Raw genomic sequence first — 17,052 nt, forward strand, 5'->3', positions numbered from 1 at the left:
GGATTTTTCCTTTCCTTCTCTTGGTCTTTCAGCCATTTTCAGAGCAAACTAAAGGGCAATGCGATGTCTTCCACTAGGATTACAAAGCAATAAACGTGACTGTTTGAACATCAACAAAGTTACATTTGTGTCTGGCCTGGTAGAGAGAATCAAAGGCCATAACTTTGATTACTGTCATTTAATCAAACCTAAGCTAGTATTTTTTTTAATCTTATAAATTCAGAGAATTGTTTCCTTCTTAGCTGATTGGAGAGGAAAATGTTTGTACACTCCAAACTTTTGCAACTGGAGATTATTGTGCCTGCGGTTAGAGGTAGCTTCCTGTTGGTTGTATCGTATGCCTCCTTTAAACAAAAGCTTTGTCACTGACTGCCAAAGTTGTTTTGTACCTCTCGCACTTTGTAAATGTGTTATTTATGTACATAAGCAGAGGGAATTTCCTCCTGTCAGCAGCTCCCTGCTCTTCGTGCGGGTGTGTGTCGTAATCGTTATTGAACGTCCGTGTGACCCGTGCCACAGTACAAACAGGTCAGATTCAGGCCTGGCAATGATTAACAGCAGCTCACCTCGTTCAGTGTGAACTTTGTGTTGGAAACAAAACACAGAAGCCACACTGTTTTTGTGCTTTTACTTCTTTAGATATAAAACCTCTTAAAGGGCTCGACCTGCATTTTTATTTTGCCTGTAATTGGCTGCAGAGCGAACAGGTTCATGTTGCTTCAAAGCCTTTAGACTCGGCTGTTAAATAATTCTTAGATATACATTTTGATTCATGAAACAGTGCAGACTTTGCTGTTTCTGCGAGGCTGCTCCTGCTGGAAGTGTGCCGATATAGTGCTGACACAGACATCAAAGGAAAATCAAAGGTGTTTGTCATACTTTTCATCTGCTTCATTTCCTCGCCTGCTCTGAGGTGAGGGTACGTCAGCCCTCCTTTTCTAAAACCCGCAACATATCCTGTAATATTTTTACACCCCAACTCTTTAGTGTCGTCTCCTTTTGTGCTACTTTTTTTTTCATACTTTATTCCTCAAAACCAATTTGAGTCTCTTGAATAAGAGATTAAAGTGTATGAATACTGTTTCCTCGCAGAGGGTTTCTTCAATTATTTTTACTGGTTTTGAAATATATGACTAGTCCAGTTGATTGGCTATAAAGGAGGTATTAATGCACTTCAACCTGGAGGGGGGAGTCTATTTGGCAGGAGAGGTAATAGACCTCCTCCAGGATATGGGCCTGCCACCACCACAGAGCAGAGAAAGATTAATTTTTCCCCCTGCAAATGGAAAATAAACTGGCCTTTAAATATGAAAAGATGACTGGGAGAGCACGGAGAGGGTAGTAGCGTCCTATGAAAAAAGGGAGTAAAATGGGCATTGGCTCAAAAGAGCCAGTAAAGTCTGTGTTTTCACACAGACTTTACATCTTTGCTTATGACTGAGCTTGTTTTTGTGCTGCTTGGCTGATCGGAGCAAGTGCCAGCTAATACCCGGAGGAAAGTGCCCATTTATTTTCTCCCTCCTCATTCCCAAATCCCAGATCTCCAGAACATGAGAACAACAATATCTCTAGATATTTTAGGTGTGGGAAATAACAGAGATTTTTCCCATTATCTCCAGTCTCTCTCTGTCTCTCTCTCTCACACACACACACTATTCCAGTTGCATGAAAGAAGATGTATGAGTCCTGAGCGGAGCGCACAGCACAAAGCCCAGAGGTCCGGTACCGCGCGCCCGGCCCTCACTGCTCCTCCCGCTAGCTCCTATTAGCCGCGCTGCCCCTGAAGCGTCAGCACGGCTCGAACAGCCAGTGCCAAGGGTAAGCACCCAGCGCTGTGTAAACACACCAGGCCCGACTAGCACTCAGGAATGCCTTATATAAAGTCACATAAAGGCCCACAGGGGGAAGTGGGTGGGTGTGTCGCCTGACCGTCTGCAACTGGCCACCATTTCCTTCACTCACGAGAGGACGTCATGGAACACGATCTGCTGCCTTCAGTGTTTAAACAACCGAATATGCTGAAATGGTAGATCACAGATAACTACGCGCCTGATATTTTCACTGGGAGCGTTTTCATAAAGAACATCAACAGACGGTGTTTGCCAAACTGATTTAAATCGGCGACTGCTTAGTTTGCCGTGCAGCTCGACAGAGAAATTGACAGCTGAAAATTAGATCAAATTAGAGAGTTTTGGCCCATTTCCTTGCAGGACCGAGCCCAGACGACGTCACTGGTGGAAAAGGGTACAGCACGAGCAGCAGCAGATTGCAAATGAGAACGTATTGCAATACCTAGGCTTTTACTACTTTAAAGACAGACTGTTTTCAGTGTGCAGACAACAGTGTTACTCAGCAAAGTAAAATATGCATGACAGCGTAAAGAACACTGATGTAAAAGCAACTCATGCCTGAAATTATATTCAGTACAGGTTGTCTCTTTGCGTCCTGTGAGATTTTAAATTGCATGAAAACACTGGTAATTTACTTACTTCATGCACACATAAGTGTATTATACTCTATATTTCTAGATCAAGAAAGTGTTTCACAATACAACTCAGAGCAGCCTTAATCTAATAAAGTCAGTGAAGCAGTGTAAAACAATTTACAGGCATAGGACAAAAGCATCTGAGTGTGTGTGAGAGCTTTCTTTCCCTACCAGCTTCCCTACTGGTTTCTCTTTGCTCCATGTTTAAATATTTAACTTCATAAAGGCCTAGCATTATCACCAAGACGACTCCGTAATTGTAGTTCGGTCATATATATTAGATGGTGGTGTCGTTTTAGTAATGTTACAGCCCAGAATGTCAGCTGTAATCCGTGTAGACGTAGAGGGCAGGAAAGGTGGGGGGGGAGATAAAACGCTAAAACTGATTTGGTGAGACGTTTTTATGCTGCTGGTTCCTGCTTTGTTTTTGGCACAGAGCGGGAAAAAGACAGAAAGGTGCTTTGGCAGCGCATTAGAAAAGCTAACACAGGTGAAGCCACAGTGTGCGTTTTCTTCTTGTTAACGTCACGCATTGAACAAGCGCTCTCAGTCAGCAAACAGTTAGCATCCAACACCAACTGGTGAGTTTATTGGAGCTTTAATTTATCAGCTTCCTGCAGTTTGTTATCATTCTAGCGCGTGCGCTAATTTTCAGGTCCACACAGAGATGCTAGATCTGAGCTGTATGTCTGATTTTTAAAGGAGGCGATGTGCCGAGCGCTCCTTACAGCATCTTCTTCTCTCGGAGAAAAAAGGAACCACTCGGTCCCCGAAGGCCCTGTCATTTATGGGACGCCCAACAGGAGAACGGTGTTCCCAACACAACCTCACGCAGCAGATGTTTGCCCCGGTACAATCTGTACAAACGTCGCATTGAATTCATTGCCATGTCCTCAGCTCAGCAGCCAGAACCTCGGGGATGAGTGTGATTATAAATACTTAGGTTGAAACACTAATTAAACCAGCGGCAAACTACAGGAGCCTGGTCCAGTTGGCAGCAGCTGTCGGCGGTGTGACAGAACAGCTTCCGAGTTTGGTAAATGATATAACTTGTTTAGGCAGTGAAATCGCTGCCGGCTGATGGAAGCTCAACCAGCACGTATTGATGTTCTTTTAACAGACCACAGGCAATTTAGCGCAGCTGAGTGTAGGCAAAATCTTTTTTCAGCCTAATAGACGGAGCCCAGAGAGCCAGAGCTCCTGTGTAATTGAGTTCTTTGGTAGGCTTCATGTTGTGAGTTTTGTTTTTGTTTTTTTAGGGGAGGGGAGACTAGCTTATCAGCAGAACACGCAGGATCGACCCTCCAGCAAAAAAGGCACTGTTGCCATCCAATCTGCTTTCACTGGCCAAATCGCTTACAGCAGGAAAAACACGAGTGCTGATTCTTCAGCATGTGCATCCCTGACCTGTGAAAGCAGAGCTTATTCAGTCATTCTCCGGCAGAAAGGCGCTGCGCAGCAGGGAACGGCTGTCTATTTAGCCGCCTTTCACATGCACCCCGCTCCACCAGCCAAGATCTTTTCACTATTCAGTCTTTCTTCGTTTTTGAGGCATCGCTATGGTGTAGGTGTGTTTTTGAATTCATCACATACTGTACATGTGCCTAGTAGCTTAAATATTTGGCCTTGTCATTTAGTTTCACACAACACAAACACAAATAAATGACGCAAGGAGGGAAAGTGTAGTTTGGTAACGCTAAGCACTAATAGTTTTTATTCCACCTGACATAACGATGTTTTATTTATTATTGGAAATTTGTAAATCCAGAACTAGACTCTGGTGTCACTGGCTGCATATAATATAAAAAGTTTGGAAGCGCACATTTCTGTCATCTTTACCATTTCGGCAACTTTAATAAAAATCCTGATAATTTCTAAAATAAACTTTCACTGAAACATATTAAATGGGACGCACAAACCCACTGAAGCACATACACGTTCATAAAGTTACGCCCTCCAGTTACATTCATGGTGAGGATGATGGCGAAGTCGCGCACGCTCCAGACAGTCTGTCATGGGCGACAGAAGAGTTGGGAGTCCACAGGTCCAGCTCATGTATAATTAAGCCCTGGCTTGATTTAGCTCAGAAATACTTCCCCTTTCACCTTACTGAAATGAAGCAGGAAGCAGTCCTCCCTGCTCTGACTGCAGGCTGTGGAGGAAGCAGGAGTAGCGCAGGTTCATGATGCACTAATGGTTGTTTACACAACTCGCTGTCAGCCACCAGAACCTAGAAATCACACGCTCCCAGCCCTCTCTGCTCCCCGACCGCCTTAAATTTTTAGCAGAGATTTTTATTTGCTGTGAGATTTTCAGGACTGGTTTGTGGTTGGGATTCAGTGTTGATTGTCCATTGTTCTCCGCTGCTGGCTTTCTTTTTTTCTTTTTTTTTTTATATTCCTCCCTCTCGACTCTCCTCGGCACTCAGCCCTCCCCCTCCTCGGCTCTCCCCTGTTCTCTCCTCCTTCCCCTGCTCTTGCCAATAACGGCCTTAACCGTTTGGCTTCATGTCAAAGCAGAGGCCTTTTGTGGCTCTGTCGCAAATCTGCCAGGAAAAACAGAAACCATCTGTTCAGGCCTGGGCCTGAGAGGAGATGAGGGTGTAAATACACGAGTTTAGCCCTCGCCCTCAGCTCTACCCGTGTACATACGACCACCGAGCTCACCCTCAACCAGCGCTCCCACCCACAATTACACTGCAGCCTAAAGTGGTTAACCCTTTCAGTCAAAATCTGGCCTCAGGAGGAATTTTCCTAATTTCGTCACCTGCTAACCTCTGTTAGCAGCTGTTTGTGAGAATAATATTACAGTAAGGTTAAAATACAAAAGTCACGCATCTCTATATGCATGCTTTATGAACTCGAACTGCAAGTATTTAATTTAAAGCGATAGCACAACAATCACTATGAACATATTTTTTTAAATAACTGCACATCTTTATGTAGATGACCATTTTAAGTGGCAGTAACTGGAACGGAAGGCCTGAGCGCCCTGATATGAGGGTAAGCCCTTCCCTTGCTGGATAATCCACCGGCCAGAAAGCTCCTGCAGATGGAAGCAGCCTAAAAGGCCTAATAATACTGAGCTTATGTTGTCACTATCTCATGTTCTGCAAAGCAGCAGCAGCACACTCTGTGCCGCTCTGCAGCGATTTAGTGGACTAGGGAGAAAATTATGCTGCAGAAGCCTTGGGACTATGTAAATTTGTCTTTCAGCTGTTTTAGATGCAGGTTTGTTTAGTTGTTTCTTTTATGGACGTGTTAATTTTATGAAGGGAGGGGAAAAAGACATGGCATCAGTAGGTAAAACACAAACCTGCTTCCACAACGGCCAAACGGGGAGAATAAACTGCGAGGTAACTGGAGTTAAATTGTTGCTGCGGGCATGTGGCAGCATGATAAAGTGGCTCTGATGCAGAAAAGTCTTCAGTCGGTGTGAGAGACGGGACTTGCACAACTTCAGAGGACCCAAATCTGTCAGTCTCACTGTGACACAAATGTATTGCACAAAGCTTCTCTCACGTGCAGCATGTTCACATCGGGCTGTTTCTCTGCACAACACGTTCACTGTGCTCACAGTCCTTCCTTTATCAGTGCGACTGCACTACACAGTTATTACAGTTCTATGATTTTGAACGAGCTTTTATTATTATTTTTATTTTGTTGTGATTTTTTGCTTTGGATTCAGTCTTGTTTCAGTTAGTTTTCAGTGCAGGTTTGCTCATTTCAGTTTGAAGCGAGATTTCGGAAAGTCACCACAGATATAATTTTTTTTTAAAAACAGGAGATTTTGAAAGCAGTTGAGTCTTAATGGACATGTATATCAAAGCCTCATAAGGCAAGTTTTGGCAAAAAACAAAAAAAACACCGAACACTAAAATTGAGGATATTTTCTCTTTATTTTCATTTTAGTTTGAATTAGGTTCACAAACATCTATTTTTTTTAATTCATTTTAGTTACCTGCAACCTAGTTTTAGTTAACCATGCTATACTTGCTGCATTCAAATTTAAAATCTGTGTATATTACAGATATTATTGTATTTGCAGACATTTCCACTGCATCATGTTTGTACTGAATTTGCTGAACTGTGCTTCTTGTTTTCCTCTTTTTTATTTACATCTAGCTGCACCAGCTCATCACCACACCTGTTAATTCCCATTCAAAAGCCCAAGTTAATGTTTTCATTAGCCCCTGCCTAATGTAATGGTACTTGACACAGCGTAAGTGATGGAGAGGCAGGGTGACCTTTCCTTGTGTCTGCCAAGCTGTTGCTGAGGCCGTGTACTTGTCAACCCGCAGCGAGGAGGCAGAGAGGCACTGCTGAGAACAGTCATTAAGCACACAGCAAAGCCAGCGCTCGGCACCACTCGACACTTTTGATCTGCACATTTCAATTAGATTTCACATCAGGATGCCCGCCTTCTTTCAGTTAGCACCTGCGCCCTTCCCAACTGGCTGGCAGGTTGAAGTGGGAGGCGCACAAGAAAGGCCACAAAGTTCTGTCGCCGACTGAAACGGCAGCAGCATAATGTAGCTTTTAGGTGATAATGTAATCAGTATCCATGTGCTTTTTTATCTTAAAGCCCACTGCATGTGGAATCCATCCACCAATCCAGATAAAGCCTCCACCAGCTCGTGGGGTTTGAGACTGTTTTCGGCTGGAGCAGTGGTTTTCCTGGTGTAGTGCCTTAATTTACCCTGAAATGTGAGGAGGTTTCATTGAGCTCAGACACCCTCAGTAAATGTTTCCAGCACTGCTTTGCCTGATAAGGTGGATCCTGCAGGCTCTGGTAGATATGAATTTCCCCTAAGAGTTACATTGTATGTGTACGTGTGCTACGGTTCACTGGCTTTATTTTCTGTTTTTGTTAAAGTGGGGGGGGGGCTTTTCTTAGCCATTTCATCAAATCACTTCCTCCTTTTTCATGTTTCGCTACATTTTGATAGACGATATCAGGCTGTTGCTGAAAAGCTGTTAATGCATTTCAGAGAGTAATGGTGTGACTAATTAATGTCAAGTTTCTCGGCTGAAGCAGAGAAGGAAAACAATCAATAGCCATTAAACCCTGGGAGCTTTGTTGAACAGCGGTTTAACAGACCTCAGACAGTGGCTGGGTGCCCTCGGGGCTTTTGAGATTACAGGTGACTTACTGCTCACCCTGCGAACACACACTGCACCTTTTGTAAATTTGTTATAGAGTCAGTGGAAGATGACTAACAAGTGAGAGTTCACAGCGAGGCAGAAAAGGCGAAGCTTTACAGGAAACTACATAATTGCCACCGACTCCTGTTGCCAATTTTTAGGGCTTGTGTTTCACGAGTGTGGCAGGAAAGCTGCAGTTAATATGCACAGGCTGCCTCAGCAAAGTGCTTTCTGATCCATGATTGCATGTGTTAATGTTTCAGTTGGGTATTGATTTCCTGACGGCCTTTTGTACACTGGATTTATCCGCCCCGCTCGCTGGCAAGCGCACCCCTCCGAATGTTTGATTAAAGTTCAATTGACTCTTCCAGTGAAGGGGCGAGGAGCCATTTCACTCCCTATTTGTAGCGCCAAAGCTCTGCCTGACATGTTCTTTTGTTCCCATTCAACCTCCTGCCACCCAGGCAGCCACCATTGCACTGATCCTAATATCCCTGCATTCAGTGAGTCTCCTGGCCTAATCCTGGGACAGACAGGGCCGCAGCACAAACATGCCCAGCCAGCTACAAATCCTGGCATGGACTGACCCGCTCCATGGCCTTTCACTGTGAAACGCAGCACCCACTGCTAATGTGTATCCTCCACAGATTTCATTCCACCTAACTGCAGATATTTCACCTCTTTGCAATCAAAAGTGAATCCTCCCCCTTATCACAGACGCTCGTTTGCGTTCCTAAGATGTTACTGCCTGTTTTAACGGTGCCTGTTTATCGTCTTCTTTCAGGGAGAGCTGATTACTTTCTACTACTACTGGAAGAAGACTCCCGAGGCGGCCAGTTGTCGAGCCCATCGCCGACACCGTCGTCAGCCCGTCTTCCGCCGCATCAAGACACGGACCGCCTCAACTCCCGTCAACACTCCTTCACGCCCGCCGTCGAGCGAGTTCTGTACGTAGCTTTGACGTCATGGTGGCAGCTGGGAGGAGAGGGGACGGCCTGGCCTGACATATACTCGTTGGTCGGTAAAGAGATGTATGTGACGTATCTTTCTCCTTCCTTCTTCTCTCTAGTGGACCTCAGCTCAGCCAGTGAAGATGACTTTGACAGTGAAGACAGCGAACAGGAGCTAAAAGGCTACGCCTGCCGCCACTGCTTCACGACCAGTAAGATGCCACATCTCTTTTTCGTGCGCACACCCGTCATACGGACTTGCTTGGCTATTCCCGTCCTGTCTTGGGATCGGTGTGAGCCCACCCAACACAGCACTGTGTGACAGATGGGCATCAGAGTATGTCAGGACTAATTTGATCAAATCAGACATGAACCCACAGCTCGTTCACTCTCTCCACCTCATTATCCTTCCCCCTCTTTGCACACAGCTGGCTCCCATCTGAACACGCTGACGTTTCTGCCATCCAAGCAAGGGTGGCTAATAACTTGGCTTTATAGTGTTAACCCATCAAGCTCTTATTAGTAGATTACTGGGAGTTTAAATGGGGTATAAAACAGGGGACATATTAGACATTGATGTAGCGCCTGTAGTACAAACATTTTTATTCTGTTAAATATTGAAAGGAGAAATTATTTTAAGGTGGTGCCTGTATTCCTCAGTATTACTGCAGGTTGTCAGATGATTTCTGTGTGATGTTTGTGCCTCTCTGCTTGTGTGACTGTGTTATTTCACAACTGTAAATGGCTTTCCTCAGCCTCCAAGGACTGGCACCACGGGGGCCGCGAGAACATCTTGCTGTGCACCGACTGCCGCATTCACTTCAAGAAGTACGGTGAGCTGCCCCCCATCGAGAAGCCCGTGGACCCTCCGCCATTTATGTTCAAACCTGTCAAAGAGGAAGAGGATGGACTCAGCGGGAAGCATAGCATGAGGACCCGACGGAACCGAGGCTCGGTGCGCCAGCTATCCTTCTATTTTCACTTTTAGGAACCATACCCTGAGATTTATCCCTGGAGCAATCCAGACCCAGATTACAAAGAAATAAGCTCATAATCTCAAACCAAATGTTTATTTTATTCAAAGTTTGAAAGTTTTATAAATTGGGCTAAATTTTCCTTCGTTCAAACTACAGATGTCGACGCTACGTAGTGGTCGTAAGAAGCAGACAGCCAGTCCTGATGGCCGAGCCTCACCCACCAACGAGGATTTGCGCTCTAGCGGACGTACTTCACCCAGCGCAGCCAGCACTGACAGCACCGACAGCAAGACGGACTCCATGAAGAAGCCAAGCAAAGTAAGTACAGCAGAGAGTCGCTGACCCCTCGTTTTTCCTTGCATGCACCTCTGTAATGTATACTTTCTGTGTCTCTGCTGCTTTTGCTCCACAGAAGATTAAAGAGGAAGCTCCTTCACCTATGAAGAGTGCCAAACGGCAACGGGAGAAAGGAGCTTCAGACACAGAGGAGCCCGAGAGGGCCAACGCCAAAAAGTCCAAGACACAAGTGAGTCTGCTTGCTTGTGTTATCTCTATGTGTTAAGGGGAGGTTGTGTAGTTGGTGTGCTGATGCGCTTCCTTTCTTCTCCTCTGTCCCCACAGGAGCTGAGTCGGCCAGACTCGCCTTCAGAATGCGAGGGAGAAGGAGAGGGAGAGGGCGAGAGCTCTGATGGGCGGAGCATCAACGAGGAGCTCAGTAGTGATCCTAAAGACATTGATCAGGACAACCGGAGCTCTTCGCCGAGCATCCCGAGCCCCCGTGACAATGAGAGCGACTCGGACTCCTCTGCCCAACAGCAGCAGCTCCTGCAGAGCCAGCACCCTCCAGTCATCCAGTGTCAACCGGGCATCTCAGCCGCCTCTTCGGCGCCCCCTCCACCCACAACCTCAGCCCCCTCACTGCCTCCGCAGGTTTCCCCTGCTGCAGCCTCCAGCTCTCTACCTCCCCAGCCTCTGCCCCAGGCAAGCCCAATGTCTCTAATCCAGTCAGGAGCATCCCTGCACCCTCAAAGGCTTCCCTCTCCACACTCACCTATGACTCAGGCTCCGCCTCCTGGCCCCCCAGTTCCACCTCAGTCATTACCCAGCCCGCATCACGGACCCATGCCTCCCATGCCTCACCCGTTGCAGCCGGGCCCCTCACACATGGCTCACCCTCACTCCATCACCCCTCAGGGATTCCCTGTGGGTCCGTCTCAGGTCCCACCCCCGCCGGTCTCTGGCCAATCACAACAGAGGGCTCACACGCCTCCTTCTCAGTCCCAGTCATCTTCTCAGAGCGGCGCCCAGCCTCCCAGAGAGCAGCCCTTGCCCCCCGCACCAATATCTATGCCTCACATCAAGCCCCCGCCAACTACACCCATCCCTCAGATACCCAACCCACAGTCTCACAAACACCCGCCCCACGTATCGGCACCTCCATTCCCTCAGATGCCTTCAAACCTGCCTCCGCCTCCTGCCCTCAAGCCTCTCAGCTCTTTATCCAACCATCATCCTCCATCAGCACATCCGCCTCCCCTCCAGCTCATGCCTCAAGGCCAGCAGCTTCAGCCTCCCCCAGCCCAGCCTCCAGTTCTCACCCAGTCACAGAGCCTCCCACCTTCAGCCAGCCACCAACCTCCTCCAGCTCCTCCTCTGCCACCCTCCGCAGCAGCCTCACATCCCAGCGGGCCACCTCAGCAACCTTTCTCATCTCATCCTTTCAGTACAGTTCTACCTCCAACCGCCCCTCCCCCATCATCATCAAACTCTATGCCTGGCTTGCAGCCTCCTTCTTCTTCGGCTCCATCCTCTTCCATCTCCATGCCACTTCCTGCCTCTGTCACCTGTGCTGGCCCGGCCACAGCAGTCCCACCCATGCACATCAAAGAGGAGCCTTTGGACGAGTCGGAAGAGCCAGAGAGCCCACCACCCCCGCAGAGAAGCCCCTCCCCAGAGCCTACAGTCGTCAATACGCCCAGCCATGCCAGCCAATCAGCACGGTACGTCTGTCAACAGCCTGAGCAAACAACAGAACATCAAACATCTGTAAAAGAGAAAAACATACACCTGCACAGGTGGCTGTTTATCAGTAGTCTGCCTGTTCTCTTATCAGGGGATACTGATTAGCTCTCCAACAAAGAGTCGCCCTCAGGTTTTAAGTCTTTAATGTAGGCAACTAATCAAATGTCCTCTGCAAAACAGGCATCCAAGGCCACAATTAGCCTCGAGCTCTGAGTAGCTGATGGTTCGGAATTATCAGAGATGGAAAACAGGGAGATTAATTACAGTGAGATGGAAGTGTATGAAGCATCCGAATATGAGTACGTGTTGCTGCCTCCCGCTTAAGTGACTCTCAGACTGCCAATGAATAGCAATGAGGAGTTTATTATAGGCTCAGCGTGGCAGGAAAAGTGAATGCTGAGGGAGTTTGTTTGCTTTTAAAACATGGACTAATGCAAGCTAATACCAGCGGTGTTTTCATCATTTATCCTGCCATTCAGTACACAAAATTTCACATGGATATGATGATCAAACCTTCTTTTATCAGTTTTTTTTTTTTTTTCCTCCAGACAAATGTCAGTTTATGAACGTAAGACATTATTTTAACGTTTTTATTTTTGTGTCTGTGTTTCTACAGTTTCTACAAGCACTTGGACCGGGGGTACAACTCGTGTGCTCGGACCGATTTCTACTTCACGCCCCTGGCTTCATCTAAACTGGCCAAGAAGAGAGAGGAAGCTCTGGAGAAAGCCAAACGGGAAGCAGAACAGAAAGCCAGGGAGGAAAAAGAGAGAGAGAGGGAAAGGGAAAAGGAGCGAGAAAGAGAGCGGGAACGAGAAAAGGAAGCTGAGAGAGCCGCGGTGAGTGGTGTAATCGTTCTTTTACTTTTATGTTTCGCACTGGTTTCGTTAAAAAAAATAAAAGTAAGAAAAACTAAGCATGATGTTCCTCTCCTCACAGAAAGCCTCCAGTTCATCTCACGAAGGCAGAATGAGCGAACCTCAGATGGCCGGCCCCGCCCACATGCGTCCACCCTTCGACGGTCCCCCGACTACTATTGCAGCTGTGCCTCCCTACATTGGCCCCGACACACCCGCCCTACGCACCCTCAGCGAGTATGCCCGGCCCCACGTCATGTCCCCCACCAATCGAAACCACCCGTTCTTTGTGTCACTCAACCCCGCAGACCCGCTGATAGCTTATCACATGCCCAGCTTATACAACGCTGACCCAGCCATGCGGGAGCGTGAGCTTCGAGAGCGGGAGATGCGCGAGAGGGAAATCCGCGAGAGGGAGCTGAGGGAAAGGATGAAACCTGGTTTTGAGGTCAAGCCTCCAGAGATGGACACACTCCACCCTTCCACAAACCCCATGGAACACTTTGCTCGCCACGGGGCCATCACGTTGCCCCCCATGGCCGGCCCTCACCCTTTCGCCTCCTTTCATCCCAGCCTGAACCCATTAGAGCGTGAGCGGCTAGCCCTTGCGGGGCCCCAGCTGCGCCCAGAAATGAGCTACCCAGAGAGGCTGGCAGCAGAGAGACTCCATGCAGAGAGGATGGCAACAGTGGCCAATGATCCCATCGCTCGTCTGCAGATGTTCAATGTCACGCCGCACCACCACCAGCACTCACATATTCACTCCCATCTCCACCTCCACCAGCAAGATCCCTTACACCAAGGTAAACGAAAGCCCTGCTTAATTCATAAATGCATGACAGTGAAATTAAAAACTGAATTTAGAAGCTTTAATTACAGATGACAACTTAAGAATGAACAGATACTTTATTTAATTAAATGTTTGAAGACCAAAAGTAGAGCTCTGAGTCACTCACAGGTCAATTTAACCTGTTATCACTCTGAAATAAATATATATATTGTATTTTTGGTTATGTAGTATTAATTACTACATTTTGATTAAACATAACAGATGCCAGACTGCTTTTTGAGTTCAGGAAGCATGTTGCTGTTTGAAATTTTGCCATTTATCTGCACTTATTCTGATGTTGTTTAAAAGGAAAGAGATGTTTTGACAAAGTTGTTGCAGTGAAATGAACAAATGATATATTGTATTAAGTATCGAAGTGAGCATATCTGTCATGGTATTGTATCATTTATATATTTATATTTATATACATATATATATATAATATGTACTGCACTAATTTGTTACTCCTCTCATTAAAGACTGAACAAAGGGACTTGTGATCAGTGTCACTGTAATGTAGTGTACATCACTGACAGGCTGGATGACAGGAAGTCATATCTTCCTTAAGTTACTGACAGAGCCAACAGATTTTTTACAATGGATAAATATAGTAACGTAGTCCCTGCAGTCTTTAAATCAACCTTGAGGAGTAACGTTACATTAAGCTGAGTATCATTAATGTCTGTAGCATGCTGTGTGATACACTATCTTGTAATGAGTGTACCCTGAACCTAAGACTCTGACTCCCAGAAGGTGGTGGTGAATGTCTTGTGTGTCCTCCAGGTTCCGGCGGGCATCCGCTGGCAGTAGATCCCCTGGCCGGACCTCACCTGGCACGCTTCCCTTACCCACCCGGCGCCATCCCCAACCCTCTCCTGGGCCAGCCGCCGCACGAACACGAGATGCTGCGACACCCAGTTTTTGGTAGGTTCTCAGCCAGTGTTGACTCTCCTTACTCACATCTATCAGTCTGAGCTTCTATCATCTATCAGTCTGAGCCTGATCACATTTTCTGTGTTGGGTCTTCCTCCAGGTACTCCATACCCACGGGACCTACCAGCAGGTATTCCACCAACTATGTCGGCGGCCCATCAGCTGCAGGCCATGCACGCCCAGTCGGCCGAGCTCCAGAGGCTAGCCATGGAGCAGCAGTGGCTGCACGGGCACCATCACATGCACGGAGGACCACTGCCTGGCCAGGAGGACTACTACAGGTAGTTTATCCTAATTATTGTTGTAGTCGGGTTTTCTGAGCATGCTTGATTATGTTTTGTTTTTTTGTTTTTTTTTTATTTTAAAACATTGCTCTTTTGTCCTTTCAGTCGACTGAAGAAGGAGAGCGACAAGCAGCTGTAACGAGCCGAGGGAGGCGGCGACTGACAGGTGCAGGACACAGGAAGTTGTTACAGAGCAGTTTCAAAGAGGCTCTTCAGGATCCTCTGAACACTTTCAGTTTTGACGAACAGAAAAAGCCAAGTGAATCGTCTGAGATTTCTCCTGAGATTTTTGTTTTTGTTCATGTCGAGGACCTTTTTTCTTTTCTTTTCTTTTAATTATTATTTTCCAAGACATTGACTTTCTTTGGTATATAGCCAGTAGTGACAACATCCTCAAGACTCCTGCATGACAAGCTTCCCTGATGTTTTTTTTGTAGGTGCTAGAACAAGACACTGTGCTTATTACAAAACAAACAAACAAAAAAAAAAAAGAAAAAGCCGAGACCGGTCAGACCATTTATGGAAAAATAACAAGTGCTATCTTAAATTCAACATTTATTTTAATACATTGTTGGAGGTTTTTCATAATTTTAAGAAAAGCTACAGCATGGTGTTTTTGAGTCTGTAAATAGTATATATAAACATATAATTATTATTATAATTATTATTATTACTAGGTGTGGACTCCAAACCAAGTCGTTTCAACCTCCAGTTATAATTGTTTCAAAGCATTATCCCTTGTTTCAGAGGGGAGCACCATGGCATTATACGAGCAGTTTCTGAGAGTTACGGTTGCGTTGTGACGTTCCTCTGACATCACTGTTTAGATTTAGCCACACATGCACTATGTAAACCATCAGCCTGTCACGCCAACCACATCCATTCATCGCCTTCCACGCTCGGCCGGTTGAACTCGGCGTGTGGACTTTTAACGATGGGGGAAGCACTTGAAGAAGTGACACCGTGGTCGCTGGCGCTTCTGTGGAGTGCACGCTGAGGATGGAGGGAAGATATTAAAAAAAAAAAAAAGAGTTTGCACTGAAGGAGCGTCCTCGAGCTCAGCTGATTTTATCCATTTTGATTGAAATTACTATTTAAGAGCCAAATGAATCCTCTACTTTTAGGATTTCTTTTTAAAGGATATGTGGTCACCTGAAACATCGGCTGAATGAAAGAAATTTGGGGGGGGAAATTGCTTTGATTTTTTTTTAAACAGTGTTCACTGTAACAGGAGCCTGACAGGACTGTTTTTGTTGTGTGAATGAGTGGCTGTGAGTCTGTTCTAGTTTGTCTTCTAAATGTCCCCCCCCCTTTTTTTTCTTTCCCCCGTCCCGTCATCGGTGTTTGTTGCAGGGCTCAAATCCGACTGAGCCATCCTCCACCTAGGCTGTAATAATGTTCACTGTGACACTAGAGGGGGGCCTGCCGACACTTGACCTCCAGGAGGTGTAAGGTCGATGATGTTTGTGCGTGTGTGTGTGTGTGTGTGTGTGTGTGTGTGTGTGTGTGTGTGTGTATTTTTTTGTACGCCTTGGTTCCTTAGGGATACACATGGCCTTCTGAGGCCTCAGAGGTGGTGTTTGTTTCTGCCACTGACTGTTACATGTAGTGTTGACCCGTCATTACCAGTGCACACGAGCCCACGTTTTTCTTTCTGTAGCCCATGACACAGATTCTGCAATTATTCCATGCACTAAGACTGTTTGACCGTCATGGACGATTTTATTTGATTTTATAATTGTATAATTTTATTTTAACTAATCAAAGAAACTGTACTTGCATTTAAAAGCGACCATATCGTCCTATGGAGCACTATCATTTACCACACTCGCGTCTCTGAAGCTCTGACAACAGCCTGTCCACTCTTGTCTTTCCATCGCCCACCAATTTATCCCTTGCCCCACCATGTCTCCTCACAACCTACTCTTCTTCAGCATCATCATCATCATCTCCTCCTGACGATCCCTCACCTCCTACTCCCTCTTTTTTGTGTCTCCGAAGCCTTTGATGTTAAGTGTTGTCAATGGTTTAGCTTCTTGTTTCAAAGCGGCAATAGCAGAATGTAAATTCTGACTGCTAAGATTTATATATATACTGGTATCTTGAAGCTTATTGTATATATGAGTAGTCACCATGGGATGACACAATGTAAACAAAAAAGTAGAAATAATAAGAAAAATTGTGAGTCCTGTGTTCTCTCCATTTGAGTATTTTGTAATTTTTTTGAAAAATTTGTGGAATTAAAATAAACAACTACGTTACACCACAAGACCGCCTCATCTTTTTTCTTCTTCACGCTTTCTTTTTCCGTCTGCACGTGGTAGGTTTATTTTATTTATTTATTTTTCTGGAAGCGACGCGCGAAATCCAAGCGGGAAAGAGACAGTAATCCTGTTTTAGGGGTAAACTATTTGGATTATTGCCCAGAAAGAAAGCAGGAAGTGCTCTTAATTCCTCTTGTTTTTGTGTGTGTGTGTTATTGAAATGTAATTCTGCAGCTGAGCAGACGGGATTGTTGCCGGGTCTGTTTCCACATTTGCTCCTGAATAAAGGATTTTCTTCTTCTTCTTG

The 17,052-nt window shown here is 46.0% G+C and overlaps 1 protein-coding gene across 7 annotated transcripts in view; it reads left to right on the forward strand.

Moving 5' to 3' along the window:
- Nucleotides 1-16,750, forward strand: part of rerea (arginine-glutamic acid dipeptide (RE) repeats a) — a 133,528-nt gene extending 116,778 nt beyond the window's left edge. For 5 of the 7 annotated variants that reach the window (XM_085260630.1, XM_085260634.1, XM_085260633.1 and 2 more), the window contains 11 exons: nucleotides 8,414-8,576; nucleotides 8,699-8,791; nucleotides 9,335-9,534; nucleotides 9,713-9,874; nucleotides 9,969-10,082; nucleotides 10,178-11,556; nucleotides 12,195-12,417; nucleotides 12,518-13,238; nucleotides 14,018-14,188; nucleotides 14,298-14,478; nucleotides 14,587-16,750. In XM_085260630.1, coding sequence (XP_085116756.1) covers nucleotides 8,414-8,576; nucleotides 8,699-8,791; nucleotides 9,335-9,534; nucleotides 9,713-9,874; nucleotides 9,969-10,082; nucleotides 10,178-11,556; nucleotides 12,195-12,417; nucleotides 12,518-13,238; nucleotides 14,018-14,188; nucleotides 14,298-14,478; nucleotides 14,587-14,620 — 3,441 coding nt within the window. In that variant the 3' untranslated portion in view covers nucleotides 14,621-16,750. The remainder of the gene's footprint in view (nucleotides 1-8,413; nucleotides 8,577-8,698; nucleotides 8,792-9,334; nucleotides 9,535-9,712; nucleotides 9,875-9,968; nucleotides 10,083-10,177; nucleotides 11,557-12,194; nucleotides 12,418-12,517; nucleotides 13,239-14,017; nucleotides 14,189-14,297; nucleotides 14,479-14,586) is intronic. The other 2 variants (XM_085260635.1, XM_085260637.1) reach the window with 1 other exon arrangement.
- The last annotated feature ends 302 nt before the right edge of the window (nucleotides 16,751-17,052 follow it).

Source organism: Mchenga conophoros, linkage group LG20, assembly GCF_057382185.1.
Source record: "Mchenga conophoros isolate Kocher_MC1m ecotype Shallow Benthic linkage group LG20, M_conophoros_male_GT1.1, whole genome shotgun sequence".
In the NCBI taxonomy this organism is placed as follows: domain Eukaryota; kingdom Metazoa; phylum Chordata; class Actinopteri; order Cichliformes; family Cichlidae; genus Mchenga; species Mchenga conophoros.